This window comes from Microtus pennsylvanicus, chromosome X (genome assembly GCF_037038515.1).
Source record: "Microtus pennsylvanicus isolate mMicPen1 chromosome X, mMicPen1.hap1, whole genome shotgun sequence".
NCBI classification, from domain to species: Eukaryota; Metazoa; Chordata; class Mammalia; order Rodentia; family Cricetidae; genus Microtus; species Microtus pennsylvanicus.
In genome coordinates this window covers 120,262,892-120,282,039 of record NC_134601.1, presented here as the reverse complement: position 1 = coordinate 120,282,039, position 19,148 = coordinate 120,262,892, and the positions used below count along the sequence as shown (strand labels likewise).

The 19,148-nt window shown below is 41.4% G+C and overlaps 2 protein-coding genes across 4 annotated transcripts in view; both read right to left on the bottom strand.

Moving 5' to 3' along the window:
• The window catches only part of Vegfd (vascular endothelial growth factor D), a 32,736-nt gene extending 30,849 nt beyond the window's left edge, over positions 1 to 1,887 (bottom strand). The window contains exon 1 of one of the 2 annotated variants that reach the window (XM_075958140.1): positions 1,267 to 1,887. In XM_075958140.1, coding sequence (XP_075814255.1) covers positions 1,267 to 1,356 — 90 coding nt within the window. In that variant the 5' untranslated portion in view covers positions 1,357 to 1,887. The remainder of the gene's footprint in view (positions 1 to 1,266) is intronic. The other variant, XM_075958139.1, reaches the window with a different exon arrangement.
• A 243-nt stretch (positions 1,888 to 2,130) lies between these two features.
• The window catches only part of Pir (pirin), a 90,336-nt gene continuing 73,318 nt past the window's right edge, over positions 2,131 to 19,148 (bottom strand). Inside the window, exons 8-10 of one of the 2 annotated variants that reach the window (XM_075958159.1) lie at positions 16,504 to 16,586; positions 6,208 to 6,274; positions 2,131 to 2,739 (exon numbers count right to left, since the gene is read on the bottom strand). In XM_075958159.1, coding sequence (XP_075814274.1) covers positions 2,624 to 2,739; positions 6,208 to 6,274; positions 16,504 to 16,586 — 266 coding nt within the window. In that variant the 3' untranslated portion in view covers positions 2,131 to 2,623. The remainder of the gene's footprint in view (positions 2,740 to 6,207; positions 6,275 to 16,503; positions 16,587 to 19,148) is intronic. The other variant, XM_075958160.1, reaches the window with a different exon arrangement.

The window sequence follows — 19,148 nt, the reverse complement described above, 5'->3', positions numbered from 1 at the left end:
GGCTAGAGGTGAAAGGACATTTACTTTTTTATTGATTTGTATTGAGCTCTACATTTTTTTCTCTGCTCCCCTCCATGCCTCTCCCTTCCCCTTCAACCCTCTCCCATGGTCTCCACGCACCCAGTTTACTCAGGAGATCTTGTCTTTTTCTACTTCCCATGTTGATTAGATCTATGTAAGTCTCTCTTAGGATCCTTATTGTTGTCTAGGTTCTCTGGGATTGTGAAGGAAATTTACTTTTGAGTATAGGTGGCAGGGTAAAAACTGTACATAGATTCCAGTGCCAGGAGCCCTTTAGCCTTGTCCTATGAAACTTGGGTGTAGATTTACTATCTGGATATGGACCACATGCATATGGGACTTTCCATAAACTAGTTCACATCCTTATGAATTAATTTTCCCCCCTGAGGGGCGATATGCCCCCCTATTGAAAATGTGTGCCACAAAACTCAAGCCCACATCTGATTTCTGTCTGGTCATAGCCAGAAATTTCTAAATCAGCCATGATTTAGTAGCACTCCAATCAAAATAATTACATCCGAGTCCTTTTCAAAAATAAAAAGGCTTTGAAAATGCAAACCACCAAGTGACAATGCTGTTTTGGCAATCGGTAGCACCCTACCTAGTCCACCCTCTCCGCACCATTCTCAGTTTCTTGGGCTGTCCTTGATGCTTGTTCATAGAGCCAAAGATCTGCTAACTGCTTAATTTTAGACACATTTTCAAAAGCAGAAGCACAAAACCAAAATAGACTCTAAGAGAACATTTTTTTTCCTACTGGATGGTAGCAATTGCTAATTTGCAGAACCAGACAGAAAGCATCCACAAATAGCACTGTGTTTTTCAATTTACAGAAGAAATTACTCAAGCTTGCTGCTCACAACCAACCTAAAAAGCAATGGTCCACAAAATTGTGTGTATGTCATAAAAGCAAATCACAGCTTCACCAGAAAGCAAGCCACTGTGCCACCAGCAGGCACAAACGGGAGCAAGCATTTCCATGCCAAAGGTTTCCAGAATGCTCGTTTTCTAGTCCCATTCCAAGTACATACAATACATAAAACACCATCATACACATTCTCACACACATGTACATTTTCATACTCTCATGGAAAAAATTATTAAGCCTAAGAAATAAAGCAGTCACTAATACACACAAGCTCAGTGTAGGCTGGGCTTTTATATTGCTTCAACAACAGTGAGAGCAAAGGACTTTTTCTGTGAAAACCAACACAAGAAACATTATGAAAACTCGAGCTCACCTACCTTCACTGGTCCATGGTCACTATTGAAGCCCTGCACCAGGTACACGTAGGACATCATGAGAACATTCACCACTGTCCACTCTCTATACATTTTGGATATTTTAAAGGGCCACTGATGACTAAGCACTCCTGAAAAGTGAGGTAAAAGGCATTCTCCAGAAGCAAAGTTCGAAACCCCAAAACTTCACATGGAAAATCACATGATCAGTCGTAATCAAAACGACTTGAGTTAGTCAAGGGACACCCCCTGACACACACAATCTTAGTATGGGAGAAAGATGCAAAAAAAAAAAACTTTTAAAAGTTCCTGCTGCAAAAATAATCAGGAGGTGGCCCTGCCTTCCACTTTATGCTAGAAATCACTCTCCAGTCATTTCGTGTCCAGAAAGCCAAAAGAAAGAAAAAAAAATCTCCACCCTATGCCCTAGGTTCTAGCTGCTTTATAAGGAGGTGGTGTGACCACCGACACTTGCGGCCACAGCAGACTGGAACCTAACGATGGATTCTGACTTTTCCCAGTCTTCAAGGAAGCGTGCAGGAGCATGTGTCTTACATCTGACACAGACTTTGGCAGAAAATTGAGGGGAAGTCTTGGCCGGAGTCCTGCTGTGTCCCTAGCAATAGCAGGGCAGTTTTCAAAGCTGACTCATATGGTCAGGGCTGCTGTGTTTTCGAAAGCAGATAACCTGTAACATGAAACCCGGAGCACAGTTGTGACGGCTGGGATGGCAGCTGAACTGCAGGAGGACAGCTTCAGATGCTCACATAGCTGCTGCCAGTGACATAGAAAGCCATAAAAATGCTCTAAGAAAATCCCAAAGACCACAGGATAAAAGGGCATCTTCTCACATATAAAAAGCACATGTACATAAGCAATTGTTTTTAATAGGAGCCCAATAATTTCCATTGAAATGAATAACATTGGTTTTTAAAGAAGCAACAATTAGAATTATTTGCATGCATTACTACTATTTTTTTTTACTTTTAACTTCTTAAAATAGTTAAATCTGCTCTTTGACAATTTCATACATATATGTATATAATGCATTCTGATGATTCACTACAAAAAACATCTTTTCATTTTAATGTGGAATTCTTTTTTTTTTATTGTGGGGTTTTCAAGACAGGTTTTTTTTTTTTCTGTATAACCCTGCCTGTCCTGTAACTTGCCTGTAGACCAGGCTGGCCTCAGACTCAACAGAGACCCACCTGTCTCTGCCTCCCAAGTGCTGGGATTAAAGGCGTGCGCCACCACCACCCGACTTAATGTGAAATTCTTTAGAGGCACCAGCTAAGCCAGCTTTGGAAATTGAATATACTGAATGGTCAGTCCATCCAAACAGCAGAATTCCAGCTCTTCATTGGTTTCCAATCTTTGACTTCCAGGTTTTGGCCCCCTCAAAACCATTTTTTGCATTCCTGAAATCAAGAATGGCCTCAGAAATTTCTTCATTGGTATTCATCACAAACGGACCTAGGCAAGAAAGAGACGTTTACAAAATTCTGGGTGATGACATTTTCTTCAACCACTGGAAGCGGATTGTATTACTATAGCTCCTCGTTTGAAACACAGTCTAGGTATAGCCGGGCAGCCGCAGCCTCTTTCCATAGCACTCTGTCCTACAGGACTGCAGTCGCTAGAACTGTATATGCTAAGAAATTATCGCACAGACCAAACTTAGAGAAACACAGTCAGGTCCCACTGCTCATGGCAGGGTCCTTGCCAGTGATAGCAATCCCTTTATTCATCGCAGTCTTTGTAGTTGTTATTTGTACAACACGAACTGACGTCAGGAACTGAACCAGCCTGGGCTTATGAATCACCTAGATTAGAGCATGGTTTTGACGTCTGCCTAAGTTGTGGGTGGGGCTGTGCATTTATGACATGGTTCTAAGTCTGTTTTGAAAACTCGCAGCATCTGCATGGCAGCCAACAGGGGGTTTAATTGCTTCTGAACAGCTTGTACATTAACAGTTGTTTTGCAGTTCCCCAGAAGATACCGCCATGTACCCTATAGCAAGCACAGATGAGGTCAAGTTTTGAAGTTTGGCTGGTTTTTCCTTCCTGACACGAGTCACTACCATGTGCTTGCAATTAAAGGCATTTTTCATCTTCCTGTAAATGCTTCTTTTTATGTTTCTACTGATTTAGTTTTCATTTTGACCATAATTTCTTATTCACCCACCTTCCCAAAAGATGCATCATGCTAGTGTGGCCATTCTCTTGCCAAGGACTACCAGTACCACAACGTTAATACATTTTATTAATAAACTTCAAGTCAAGCAGCACTTTTTAACAATTTATTTCTTAGGGTCAACCAATTTTTCACTCAGCAAAGGGCCAGGGAATGTATACTTTAGGTTTTATGAGTCAAGCAGATTAAATACTGACTGGGCCCAAGGACTGACTTGATCCACAATAATTCCCTATGGTTTCCCCAGGCAGAACCCCACCACACTCATACCTCAACTCTTTTTCCATAGTACATTTCTATATTCTATTTTTGACACCGTCCCATACCTCTCAGTTTTATAAACTGTCCTTGGGTCACCTAAGACATTATAGGGAAAGGCGGATGCACTGAGTGAAGGTATAGTATTGATCAGGACCCATGTCTCCGACTCATGGGAATGGGCAAAATCTTCCTCAAAGTCAGGCTCAGGAAATTGGCAAGTCTTCCTCCAATTTGTGTGAGGACACTGCAGTGTATGCAAAAACTAACAACCACAACTTCCTCATTCGTGATGACTGCAACCTGAGACTGCGCCTCTACAGAGACCTGCCACAGAGACGAGCCACCTCCTTCTGTGCTGTAGAGAATGAACTCGCTGAGGTTCTAGGTCGGTGTACCGTATGTAGATCTCCATCAGGTGAAGTTCAGGCCCCCAATTTCAGCTTTCTGTATGTGTGTCGGTGTGTCTTTCTGTCATTCCCTTGCCACCCCTGTCAAGTTTTCAGGGTTGCTTTGAAAACTAAATAAATTCACATTTGAAAAACACTCTGAGCAATACTTAGCAAATAGCAAATGGCATGAAGGTGTATGTTAAGAAAATGAAATATCTGCATTTTTTTCTCATTTGGAGGAGGGACATAACTCCACCAGAGTTACTGTTGTTTGCTAATCCAACATGTTGTGACATCTTTGCCTAACGTCATCATTAAGAACACTCAGTGACAAGAGGAGCAGGGCCTTAAGAAGTCACAAATTACAACCAGTCCCCAAATACTCTCAGGATGTTTGGGGTTGCCCTTGAGCATGAAAAATTAAAAAAAAATGTAAAAAGAAAAGCAAATTAAGCAAACCAAACAAAACGCTCTATCTATCAGACACTGACAGTCCAAGAGACATACGTCTACTTGGGCCGATGAATGTGAACTTGTTTTTACAAGCATCCCCAGTGTCTCGCCTAGGAGGCACCGGAAGAGGATTTGCATACATCCAGCCTTCCAGTTTGCTGTGTCATCCTCGTTCAACTGGGCTCTTGTTTCGCAGGACTGCTATGGAGGAAAGGGCCTAACATAAAAGGTTTTCATCGCAAACATGCTTTTCCTACCCCAATTCCAGCCTATAACTAGCTGAAGACCCTACGCCATTTGTTTGTAGCTTTCTTTACCAAAGAACCATTTTCTTCAGTCACGACAAAAGGAAGTGCGCAAAATTAACATGAGAGATCACAAGCTAGGGGATTATGATTTAATATCCCTTCGAAATTACTGCTAGAAGAAAAACAATATTATTTTTTAAAATATTCAGTGTTACTTAAATTTATGACTAGCTGGGGCTTATCTGAGATCATTGTGTATACCTTGGAAATCATGCCAAGTAGTGGAATACAATGAGATCTTAAATCATGTCCAATTTAATAATTAGAGAACTGTACAGTATGTTTAGCAGACAAAGGTATAAATAACAAGTTGGGTTCTTGGTGCTTTTAGATGTTTCTTATTTAATCAAATGTCAGTGATACAAGGACATCAAGATCCAAAGTGGTTTTGTCCCGATGCCAGCATTTTCTGGCTCCAACCACAGCATTACCTCTTCAATACAATAATTAATTCTTTCCTTTTCTTGAAAAAAAATTATTTATTTTATTCTTTAAGTGTGAGTGTGTGTGCGTGCGCGCATGTGCGCACACATACGCGCAGATGCCCAAGGAGGCCAGAATAGGACGTTAGATCTTCTGGCGCTGGGAACTAAGTTTGAGTCCTCTGTGAGTGCAGCATGTGCTGCTGAGCCATCTTTCCAGCCCAACTCTCTTCATTTCGTAATTCAACCAAGAATGGCTTAAACTATTACAGAAATTTTCAAAGAAGTATTATTCCTAAGAGGCTCATATTTTTCACTAAAAATATAATAGGTTACAAGGGCCGTGTTGGCTATGATTTGCATACTGATTTTCCCCTCCACAATTCATATTAAGATCTGATTGTCCTTGGCCATATGGGGAGGTGGAGCCATTAAAAGGTGACCGGGTCATGAAGATGAGGTAATAACTTTTCCAGTGGGTGAGTTCTCACTCTTGTGGGGCTGGATTAATTTTTTGGTGTGGGGAGAAACTGGCTTTATTACCACAGCGGCAGAATGTTATGAAGCACATCCACCCCTCAAGTTTTGTCTCTCAAGCATATACCCATTTCTACTTTCTGTCGAGTTGAAACAACATGAGGCCCTACACACACACACACGTTGGAATTCCAAGTCTCCAGTGATGTCTGCCAAAATAAATTTCCTTTCTTTAAAGATTACTCAGTCTCACATATTCTGTTATAGCAACACAAAACAGTATTGAAATCACTGCTACTTTGGTTAAAAGATATTCAAGTCCCTAGTGGACAATGAAGTTTTTCTTTTCCCTTCAAGTTGAAATCCCCCCCCCCCCCACACACACATATCAAAGGAAAAAATGTCAGCCAGGAAAACCATCATCATTTTGGACTTACCATGTTGGACAACTGGTTCTCTTAATGGCTCCCCAGCAATTAAGACAAAATGGCTTCTTTGGGGGTCCTAAAATAATCAAAGAAAGCATCAAATAGTGAACACATCTATTTTTGAATGTCAAATTGGACACAAGTTATAGCTAACATAGAAGTTAAGTAGATGGTGCTACAGAAACATGTTCTCTGCAGTCCTTGATATGGGAATGTCTGTTCCTTAGGATGGTTAGTATCACAGCAGCTAGAATTCAGCACTAAATCCAGGTTACCAATATACTAACATCTGTAATTAAAGAAGGAAAATTGTAGTTCCAATCTTGTGTGTGTGTGTGTGTGTGTGTGTGTGTGTGTGTGTGTGTAGGACCACGCATGTGGAGGCCAGAGGTCTTTGTCAAGTTTCCTCTTCCTCCTCTGATTTGGAAACCGGGTCTGTTACTGAAACCAGAGCTCACCCCTTGCCTAGACTGCCTAGCACCACACTCCAGGGATCTGCCTGTCTGGCTTTCCTCTCATGTGGAATTACAGATGTGTGCTGTCACACCCGGCCTTTTACAAGGCTGCTTGGGGAACCAGAAGCAGTCCTCATTCTTGTTACTTGGGCATTTCACTCAGTAAGCCATCTCCTCAGCCCCAAAGTTATGGCCTTCATTAACAGAGACATCTTCATAACAACCTATCTTAATGAACTACCTCCTTTCTCATTAACAAAATCATTTTTGCTAAATGCAATATTTAAAAATTGTATTACATTTCCTTTTTATTTTAAAATTTTTTTCATACAATATATTTTGACAATCTTTCCCCTCCCCCACATCCTTCTCCCTACCTATACAACTACAAGTTCTTTTTTTCTCTAAAAAAAAATCAAACCACCCCCCAAAAGCATGCAGACATACACAAACTACAGACATCACACACACACACACACACACACACACACACACACACACACACACACACGGAGTCCATTTTGTGTTGGTCAACAATCCTGAGCATGGGGCCTGGCCTAGAGTGTGGTTGAAATACCCAGCATCACTGCATTGAAGAAAACTTTATTTTCCTCTTTCCGTAGCTATCAACTGCAAAGATTCTTGGTTAGTGGTGAGACATTGTGCCCACGTGCCCCTTACCATGTTGGGATTTGTCCAGCTGAAACTTGTACAGGTTATGTGAGTGCTGTCTCAGTCTCCATGAGTTCATATGTGCACATCAACCCTGTGGTGTCTGAAACTACTGTTACCTTGTAGGCCTCCACTACCTCTGGCTCTTACATTTTTTCCACCTCTTCGGCAACAATATAAATTTTTAAATTTATTTATTTATTTAATGTGTATCGGTCTTTTGCCTCCGTGGATGTCTGTACCACATGTGTGTCTAGAGCCCAAAGAGGCTAAAAGAGGATGTTGGATACCCCACGACTGCTTATACAGCTGCTATGTAGGTATCTAACCTGGGTCCTTCTGAAGTGAAGTCAGTGCTTTTAACCGATGAGCCCCGCCCAACAATATAATTTTTAAATGGAGATAATACTTATACAAATCACAAAACAAGACTTCATTGTCTTGCCATTTATTAAAGTAATATGAAATATGCCTCACACATTTAAGATAAAATACATACAAAAATATAAATATAAAATGTATACCTGTATGTGGGTATAATGTTTGGAGAATTGTTTTTATAATAAGGCATTTCTGATTGAAAATCATATGCTCATTTCATTATAAAAAATTGAACATTTTAAAGTAACTACCAGGCTATGTTCTTGCAATGCTATGTCGGTTCGTAGTAAATGACCGTCTGGGGTGTTGGTAGGTTCCATCTTGTCCTCATTCTGTCCCATGCCATCTCTAGTTCTTCCTGATTGCTAACCTTCTAACCTAGGTACCCCGTTTTCAGACTGCTGGCCACAGAACTCCAGACTTCTCCATCAGCTTCCCCATAGTGGCCTCACTTTAGTGACTGCATATGCTTTACTTTCTAGACCTACTGGATCGGTGGCTCCTCTGGTTTCAAAAATTTCTGTTTTTACATCCTCAGTTCCCTAGCACCTCCTACTTGCCAGTCTTCCTGTGGAGGGCCATATGAACAGACATCCTGAGCTAGCCAAATAGGGAGGCCAGGTATAGGAGAACTGAGGCACTGAGGCGTCCACAAACAACCACTCCAGCGAAGCCCAGCCTCCAACCTCCTAGGCACGTGGGACACCTGGAGAAGCCAGCAGAGGGACCAACCAGCATGATGACCAGAAGCCAGGAACTTGCTATTTTAACCCTCTAGGTACTGAAGTGCTTTCTTACAAATAGATAATCAAGCATTGCATATTTCGCTCCAGTTTTCTCTCAGGCCTGTCTAATTTTCAATCAAATAATAATAAAAAACCAATTACTATATACTTGAAAAACTAAATTTTCTAAAACTTCACTCAAATTCTACTAACATAGCATCTTTCCAAATATATAACACTATCTTAAAATATACCAAATATTTACACATTTCTACTGATGCAAAGCTCTATTATCTTAAATTAGATAAAATATTTATGTGCTTCTACTAATACAAAGCTCTCTAACTTGAAACCATTCCAATGCCTAGTCTCAGAAGATTTACCACTGGATTCAACAAAATTAATACTTAACCCTTTCTTCTGTAAATTTAATAAAAGCTGCAATATTTGAGAGGTCTGAAATATGTTTATCTTTTTGGCTTCAACTAAAAGTAAATTAATAGTCAGGCAGCGGTGGCACACTCCTTTAATTCCAGCACTTGAGAAGTAGAGGCAGGCAAATCTCTGTGAGTTCAAGGCCAGCCTGGTTGACAGAGTGAGTCTAGGATAGTCAGAGAAACCTTGTCTCGAAAAAAACTAAATATAATAATAATAAAAGCAAATTAAGTATGAATGCATGGTAGAATGGGTTCTTCAAGTCTTTTTTTTTTTTAAGTTGCTGTGGGAGCATGTTTAAAAGGATATGTCTTCAAAAGTCTTCCTCTACTATTCCTTATAGCTCAGGAGCAGTAGCATTTCATACACACTTGGTTGATGTTTTAATTACTTCTTCACACATGAAAAATGCATGTCAGCTCTGGGGAGATGGCTCAGCGGTTAAGAACACTGACTGCTCTTCCAGAGGACCTGGGTTCAATGCCCAACAACCACATGGCAGATCACAACCATCTGTAATTCCAGTTCTAGAGGATCTGATACCCTCATACCGACACACATGCAGGCAAAACACCAATGCACATGATATAAAAATAAACAAAAAATAAATAGGTGTCTAAAAGTTCCAGGTTTGTAACTTTCTAACCATCATTGCCTCACTGACTCATAATCTAACTCACTATCAAAATGCATGCAAATGTTAAGCTAGCTGGAAATCAGCCATCTGAAAACTGATGGCACCACGATCACGTACGAAAATTCATTCTTTGTTGTAAGCACAGAGTTTCATCCACTCCACTCTCTGCTGACTCTTGCTTCTCCCCAGTTGTAACAGCTAGTCAGCGTGCTTGTCCTAGATTGCTTCTGTCTCTCTGATAAAACACTGACCAAAAACAACTGGAGGAGGAAATGGCTTCTTTGGGTTACACATTGTCATAGATGGAAACCTGGAGACGGGAACTGAAACAGAGACCACAGACTGGTTCACTTCCAGGCTCATGTTCTTTTCCCTCCCTCCCTCCATCCCTCCATCCCTCCGTTCCTCCCTCCCTCCCTCTCTTTCTTCCTTTCCTGAGATTTAGTTATTTTATGTGTATGAGTGCTTTGCCTGAATGTATAGAAGTCAGAGGGGGACATGGAATCTACTGGAACTTGAGTTCCAGATGGTTCTCAGATTCTGTGTGGTTGCTAGGAACCTCAATCACGGGACCTCTGCAAGAGCAGTCAGTGGTCTTAGCACCTGAGTCATCTCTCCAGCCCCTCTGCTACCTTTCTTACCAGCTCAGGCCCACTTGCCTAGCGATTGTGCTGAAGACAGCTAGGGCCCTATTGCCACTTACATCAATCAGAAATCCAGAAAATAACCCACAAACATGTCCACTGGCTAACATGATGGAGGTGATCCCTCAACTAAGGTTCCCTCTTCCGAGGTGTGCCAAGTTGACCAAGATTAGCCATCACAATGGTTGTTGTCAAGTCTGCACAGCATTCAGAGATCCAAGAAAAGGAGATATTGTTTTGCCATCTTATACCAAAATTAATTCCATAAGATTTTAGAGCTCTTCATGTGTTGTGGTGCACTACCGGCTGACAGAGATGGGGAAGGTTTTCATTTGGCATGATTTCTTCTTTTTCTTTTTTCAGTGTGATGTTTAAATGGCTAAGACCTCAATAACCACAACTCATTATCACAAAGGATTTTTCTCTAAGGGGTTTGAAGAGGTGAAGTTTTAGGTGAAAAAGGAACACAGGAAAGAGAATCCCATAATAGTATTTTGTTTTGTTTGTTTTTGCCATGGCCAAGGTGACAAACTTGAGTTGTGGGGGGTCAGGAAGTGGAAGATAAAGGGTTAATGGAGCAGAGAAGAAAGACTGGCCTGCATGTCATGTACACGGTGACTGTTCAGAATGGAAGTTTCCTAATCAAAAGAGAGGTCTTTGGGGAGTAACAAACGTGCCTTATTTCCACACTGTGGAATGAGAAAGTGCTAAAAAAAAAAAAAGAAGTTTTGCTCTTTTATATTGCTCAAATAAAATGATGACTTTCCAATTATTATTTGGACAGCAGGATAAAAGGACACGTGCATTTTGTCTGAAACAAGAAACTAGGAACCTTTTAGGAGTTGAAGTTTGCCATCATTCTAAAAACCCTGGAGGTTTCTGCTCCAAACTTCTTTCCACGAGTTTCCTACAGATTTACCATCTGGGTGGCCCCTCCTTTAATCTAAGCCAGATTCGATTTTCTGCTTCTTGCTTCTAAAATTTTTTTACATTATTTATTGTGTGCATGGGGTTGGTGCATGTGTACAATGATATGTACGTGGAGTTCAAAGCCCAAATTCTGATAGCTGGTTCTCCTCCTCCACTGGGGACTGAACTCAGGTTAGCAGGCTTCGAGGCTAACACGCTGACCTTCCTCTCCATCTCCTTGTTTTTCATTTGCTAACTGCCTTCAGTAAAAAACCTAAACGCCTCTACAGCTGCTTAGTGGAATGGCAATGTAGTTCAAAGTCCCAGTAGAAAATTTGATCCATGGTGTCACAGGATGAAAATCACGCAAAGCAAACAGAGGATGAAAGACAGCCCTAAGACAGTCAGTCCTTAGGTGCCTCTATGCCAATGCCTTTATCAACATTAATTTGAAAAATCATCATACAATGGTACTAGAGGCCCAGGTGACTGTTTCATGTAGAATGACTCCAACTCCAAAGCAGGACCTTTGAGAGTTCAGCTCATGCCTCTTTCTTTGGTGTGTCTTCTAGAGTCCTTGGTTCTTAGTTAAGTCTTGTACATCTTAAATACTAACTTCCAGATTTGTCCATGGGGTCAGCAAGATGGTCAGCAGGTGAAGATATTGACCACCAAGCCTGACAACCCAAGTTCTATTCCTGAGACCCACATGGTGGGAGAGCAGAACCAACCCCTAAGAGCTGTCCTTTGACCTCCGTAAGTGCACCACAGCACATGCATGTGTGCTCACCCAGACACACTCACTAATCACTAGCTAAATAAAGCAAAATAGGGAAATTGCTTTTGATACTCCATACCTGTTACGGCCAGGGCATGTATTACATTGCATGGAGATCAACTATACATGATCGAAGCCTAGAGGAAAGGCCCAGGGGTCATTTAACATGTTAATAACTTCCAGATTATGAGTTTCTAACTCAGTTAAATTGATTATAAATACACAGGTTGGGATCAGAGCAGGACTGTGGGAATGGAGGTATGGCATGCTATTTGACTCCAACAGCCTTTACTAATGTGATGAATTACCTGGAAAAATTACCAGAAAGAGACTGAACTTGAGCACGATTTAATTGCATGCAGTTGCTCTTTCTAAACCTCACTCCCTATACTTAAGGCATCAATAGAATCAAGCAGTGAACTGTTTAACAGCTTAAAAAAAACCCTAGTGGTTCTTTTTACCATGAACTCTTACGAAGAATAAGACAAATCCTGCCATTAACTTTCACGGAGTGCTTTGTTTCATTTCTGTATTTCAGTGGTTATTTTAATGAAATCCTTTGAATGAGATAACCGTGGTTGTTGACAGTTTAAGAGTATGGTTGTTCATTGTTCCCATGACAGTCAGTGCTCAGCTACCTCAGTACATTTACTACAAATGAGCTTGCTACTCTTCTAGGGCTCTGGGACAACATGGGTCTGAAGGTTATATGGAGTCTTAATGTGCACACATGTTTCTAATCGTGGGTCCACTAGAGCAACCGTCACTGCGAAGAAAAATCCAGCACACCAGCTGCAGGTCAAACTCACATGGGGAGCTTCTGGAACAGAGGCAGCTTTGGGGAGGCCTGTTCTTGTTCAGGATTATATGTCCAGAACAGCTTGAGGTCAGTTCCGATCTCCCAGAACTTTGAAATATTTAAATACATTACAAAGTCCCTATGCTTTAGGCTTTGTCCATGAAGTCAAAGGGTCTGGCACAAAAAATTTTTAAGCCTGGCATAAATCAGGACCACTGCCATTGTTAGGTGTTACAGCAGAATTAAGAAAAAGGGAGGGGCTGGGGAGATTGCCCAATGGTTAGAGCGCTTGCCACACAAACATGAGGACTGGAGTTTGTATCCCTAGGGAAAAAAGGAAGAATGGAAAATGACAATCTTCCCACTGAGGAAGGAAGGCTGGGACCTCAAGGGCTACCGTGTGTTAGCCCGAGATAGAGCAAATCAAGGGTAAGATGGCATAAAGAAAACTGAGGTTGGCTTGTGTACATCATCCTTTCCTTAGCTTTTTCTCTTACCCTACAGATTGGCCACTCTACAGGAGTGGCCGATACTATGGTCACCAGGGGAGATGGGCATGATGGTGGAGGACATTGGGGTGAGATGAACTGAAACTGCAGGCAAAGAAGAGCTAGAAGAAAGTGGGGGTACTCAATCAGTTCCTCATTCTAGACCATAATTTAGTATATCTTTTTCCTTGTCAGAGTTCTCAGGTGAAGACGAGTTCCACATGGGATGAATAACCTTACTTTAAGAACTATTGGTCAGTGTCCCTCGAGGCCTTTTCTAGAAGGGAAAATTGTTATGTGTCCTCAAGCCTGTGATTTGAATCCTTATTAGATAATGTATGTGTGAATCTGTTAAATTGGGGTGCTGTCAGCAGTTTCATTTCCGCTTACCGTTATTGGGTACCTACAAGGTCCTGTGCCAAAGACCAAAACGCTTTCTCTTTAAACAGCCAGAAAGTTTTAGGCTTTGTGGGTCATGTAATCTCTGCCGTAACTGACTTGTACCTACACAGTGTAAAAATCCATGGCCAATACAGAAACAAACGGGTGTCACAGTGGACCAATAAAACACAAAGAAATGCATTTGGATCTGGCCTGTAGGACCTCTGTGCTAGATCCGGAACAGACGCTGGCATAGGTTACCTTGATTAATGAATAATTCTACATAGTTGGCTTCAATTATTTCAATTTTACAGACAAATAAAATGATGCCTGGGCCAGTGAGACAGCTGAGCAGATAAAGGTATTTGCCGCTAACCCAGATGATCCAAGTTTGATGCCTAGGAAACACATGGTGGAAGGAAAGAACCAATACCTCTGGCATGCACGTGCATGTTGTGGCATGTGCACCCCCCACATACATACATACAAATAAATAATAAATGTACAAAGTTAACAAGACTGAAGAGCCAGGAAATTCAGAAACATGTTCTCGGTCTCATAGCCAACAAGTGGCAAAGTCAAGACCCAAACCTTCAGAGCCTCTATCCTGTTGTAAAATAAAGGAAACTTCTGACTTTCCTACAGACACACAACCTCTTCAAATGAAAGTTCTTTTGAATATGACTTTTCATTCTAAAGTTGTCATGATGTCATGACCACATGAACAAGATGGAACTTCATATGACAGTAACAGGATGCCCCCTGTGTCAGGGATGCCACTTTGCCAATGAACTAATATTTCTCTTTGTCTACCCCAGCTATCCTCTGACCTGCAGGTTCTCCTATCACTGCTTTGAATCTTAGCCTCTAAACCCTCCTCTACAGTGTGTTCTCTGTGATATAATGGGACAAACTGAGGTTGCCAAATGTATCCAGACCCTATTAGAATCTAATAGACCAGCAAGTTCTGGGCTGCAAATAATTTCCAGGCCTACTTGCCACATTTGGTTGATATGTGAAATTGCTTTTCTTGAAGGTGAATGTGATAGCTTCATATGGTTTGAGAAAAGAAATCAGAGGGCACAGACCCTGAGATAGCATTTTTCTGATGTTCCTGAGATTGTGTTTTGTCCGGCTTATCATTCATAGAGCTACTGTTGCTGTTCAAGGCAGCAGAAGGCGAGTTATCAGTAAACTGGACTGAGACATAAAATCCTCCCCCTTGCCCCAGTCCACTGCATATACGATAGCAGGCCCAGAGGGTGAGAGGTGAGTCAGACTGCCTTTTCATTGGTCAGCTGCTGCCGAAATAGTTCTTATTCCTACTTTTCAAAATGGAACCATCCCAGAGTTTGTCCACAGTTGTCGCCTTAATCTTCCTGACTGGACGGACATGAAGCAATCAGACTGACGTAATGGGTTCACAGAACGATGAGTCAATTTCTCAGTGGGATGTAACAGACATGAGAAAGAATGGAGAAACCCCCCAAGAGCCCCCAAACTTAACTTAAAAAGTAGAGGTTCTCATTGAAAAGAACTAAGAAACACATCATATCCTCTTCGTAGGTCCAAATGTGGAGGATTCTGAAAGGGCTCCTGTGAGCAGGCAGATCTCTATTTATACTCCTAGAAGACTAGCCTAGCTTTACTTATGTTAAAATAAAGTCAGTTTTGTGACAGAGTAATATTAAAAAATAATGAAGATGCATTGCCTCTAGATTCAAATGTTTAGGGGTAAGCAATACAGACTTTTATATGATGGCTGAAGGCAAGAAATTAATATAGATGAAACTCTGAAATATACCAAAAGAAATATCAAAATAGAGTAAGAATCACCAGAGACTATTAAAAGTGCTTGATAAAATAGTGGCAGAATTTATGTCCCAAGGAAGAGAAAAAATGTCCAGCTTTATGAGAGATTTAAGGATTTTCATGGACATTAGTAAAAAGTACAAGTTAAGAAAATTAAAGGGGGGCTGGAGAGATGGCTCAGCGGTTAAGAGCATTGCCTGCTCTTCCAAAGGTCCTGAGTTCAATTCCCAGCAACCACATGGTGTCTCACAACCATCTGTAATGAGGTCGAGTGTCCTCTTCTGGCCTGTAGGCATACATGTCGACAGAATATTGTATACATAATAAATAAATAAAAATATTTAAAAAAAAGAAAATTAAAGGGGAGGGGAATATTGTTAAGAGCCAGAGGCAGTGGAAGTATATAGTGAAACTGTTTCTGGACATGGCAGGTACATATGAATTCAAAGTAGCTGTGACTCGATGCACATGACCTACACAAGATCAAGCTAGACAAAATCCCATCACAGATGAAGGGCAGGTCATGAAGTCCCTCCCCTACCCAAGGAGCTATTGGCAATTCATGAACTGGGGATGGGAGGGTTAGTTTGTTTCAGGAATGCAACCCCTAAAAGGCTCCCCATGCTTCAGAAGATGATCAGAAACAGATGCACAGACAAGCAACACACTAGGTGAACTCAGTGGGCTAAAAACACAGTACATGGAGAAACACTGAGAAGGAACGGTGTGGAAGAGGGGAGAGAGTAGAAAAGAAAGACATGAAATGGATTCAGTCAAAGCATGAATTTAGAAAACCCTCAAATGATTTCAAAAAGAAAATGAAATGTTTGGAGGTGAGGTAATACTCTCAGTTGGTAAGATCTCTTGCTATTTAACCATGAAAGCCTGAGTTCAAATCCCAGTCACCCATGTAAAACCTATGTGTGATCACCCAAACCCACAACCCCCAGGCTTGGGGATGTGTGCAGAAACAACCAGTGGCCTAGATGCAATAGTGAGTTTCAATTTGAGAGAGAGATCTAGTCTTAACTGTCTCAAAGCAATAAGGTGAAAACGATACAACAGGACCCTCGGCGGACGTCTTTCCTTGGCCTCTGCATGCCTGTGAATGGGCACAATCACCTATACACAGCACACACACATACACACACAAAGAAAGAAAAGAAAGAAAATGAGAAGTTTAAAATACCTTATTTTCCACCTGGACACTGTCACCTTCTCCAAGCACTGCTGTGTGATGGGGCTCTATCTTTTGCTGCGCATCATCAGGTCCTAAAACAAGATGACCAGTAACTTTAGCAATTATTACAGTGTATTGATCCAATGGCCAAACTTGAGGCCAACTACTTAGCACCAGAATATCAGTTTTGGTTTCAGAAATAACAGACTTAGGAAATCTCCTTGATTGTGTTGTTTACATTTGCTATTATTAAAGGCTAAAATGGATTGGATTTCAATGTAGAAAACAGCAGGAAAGTGAATCCTGTATTATGTTTCGATTTGTACCCTTAATGCCATGACCAAATGTTTTATTGAATTTAGTTTTGTTTTGTTTTATTTTTTTTCTTTTTGAGACAGGGTTTCACTGTGTATCCCAGGCTGGCCTTGAACTTACAGAGATCCACCTGCCTCTGCCTCCCGAGTGCTGGGATAAAAGGTGTGCACCACTACTGCTCGGTTTTCATTGACTTTTAAATTCCAAGGGCTCTTGGAATTGCATTCTCATAAAAGTGTTCTCTTGTGTAAAATAAAAACCTTATAAGAAGCCAGCAGACCTAGAAAAATGATCAAATGTCATCAACAATTCATTTCAACATGAATTTACTGGGCATCTCCAACTTTCAAGAACTAGAGGAAATACAAAGATATGAAAAATAGATTCCTTGCATCTAAATAATTCAAAATATTCTTGGAACCAACCAAATAAAAGCACACACAATTATCAGAGAAGAATTCAACTGAAAACTAAATGAGTCAGATAGCCAACTTCTTGAATAATGAACAAGGTCTGATTCTAAACCTTCTGTTGTGGGGGCCGTCCAAACCCTCTGGAGGTGGTTACCTTCTAAACCCCCTGGAGGGGATATCTTCTAAATCCTTCTGTGGATGTCTTCCAAACTCTCTGGAGCATGGGTGCCTTCGAAACACTCTGGGGGTGTTTTTTAAACAGTCTGGGGGTGGGTGCCTTCAGGTGGGTACCCTCCCTTCTATTCTAAGGCTTGCAGATAAAATGAAGCTAGTTAACATTTAAAGGTAACAAAAAAGATCACAGAGAAAACAGCAGACTTGGGGGCTCATTCAGGTTGAAGCACCCCAAGCATTTGTTCTGGAGGAACAGAGCTTGGAAGAGGGTATAGCAGACAAGAGGACAGATGGCTCAGGTAGTGGATGCAAATCTCTGGGGAAACTGTGAACCTATCAAGACTTTAATATGCTATTGGGAAGGAGGATGAAAATGTATCAAGTAAACCCTTTAAAGTCATTCTTATCCATACAGAGTGAGTGGATTCTCTTCCTCTCTTCCTCTTCCTCTCCCTCCCTCCCTCCCTCCCTCCCTCCCTCCCTCCCTCCCTCTCTCTCTCTCTGTCTCTCTCTCTCTCACACACACACAGAGAGAGAGGGGGGGATACAGAGAGACAGAGACAGAGAGACAGAGAGAGGACCAGAAGTGTGTCTTACAGAAATAATTTTGGAAGGATAGCATAAAAGGAAATGGAGGGCAAGTTTGAATTTAGAAAACCCTGTTGAGAGTTCTCTGTAATGGACTAAAGTGAAAACGGATTACAATGTGAACGGAGTGAAAAGAGACGGAAGGAGGGAGGGGGAGTTGAGTAAGCTCAGTTTGACATGCTCCTCCGTAGGAGAACAAGCCCATGGTGACCGAGGAGCATAGTTGCAGTTCTGCAAGAGGGCTCTGGATAATGGAGAAGTCGGAGTGGGCTAGAATAGCCACAGGAAGCTATGTAGGCTGTGTCTTCCAGATGAGTATACAAACAACAGACACAGACATGTGAACAGATAACAGAAGGAAGAGCCCAGATCCAGCATTGAAGGGGCTAGGGAGATGGCTCCGATAGTTTAGTATGTAAGAGCACTGCCTGCACAAGCATGAGGACCTGAGTTCAAACCCCTACCATTCACACAAAAAGCCAGGCACGGCTGTATATGTTTGTCATCTTCACGCTGTGGGGAACAGACAGGAGGATTACTGGTGCTTGGTGGCCACCAGCTTAGCTGGTTCAGTAAATGGCCCTGTCTCAAGGGAATAGGGTGGAGACTGTGAGGACAGGCCCTCTTCTGGCCCCCACATATGCACAGGCACATATACTACATGTGTACAATCTCACACAGGAAAAGGGAGAAGACACAAAGACTTCATGCTAAAACTTAAAAACCACTAAGGAAGTGATTATCTAAATAAAACAATAACGACGTATTATTATAGAAACAATCACAATTTGCAAATACAGAACACATTAGTTAGCATTCAAACAGCTATGTTTTCTAGAGAATTCATCTTTCAGTCTATATTTCGCAGATAGGGGATATATTCTACAGGGAGCATATGGTTTACATTGTTGCAACATAAAATAGGATTCTGATAGACAAAGAGTACTTTTTTTTTTTTAACAGGAGCTCTTATCCTGGAGTAACGTGTTTCACAGAGTCCGCAGCTAGAACTGAGTGTGGCTCTGGATGGGAGACAAATTACATGTGCATTTTCTACACCAGCTAACTGAAATATAGCTTTGCTTCTGTCATAAAAGTAACCAAAAAACAACAGCAGTATTTGCTCTATTGATAGCTCCATCTCCAAGAGAAATCACAGCTATT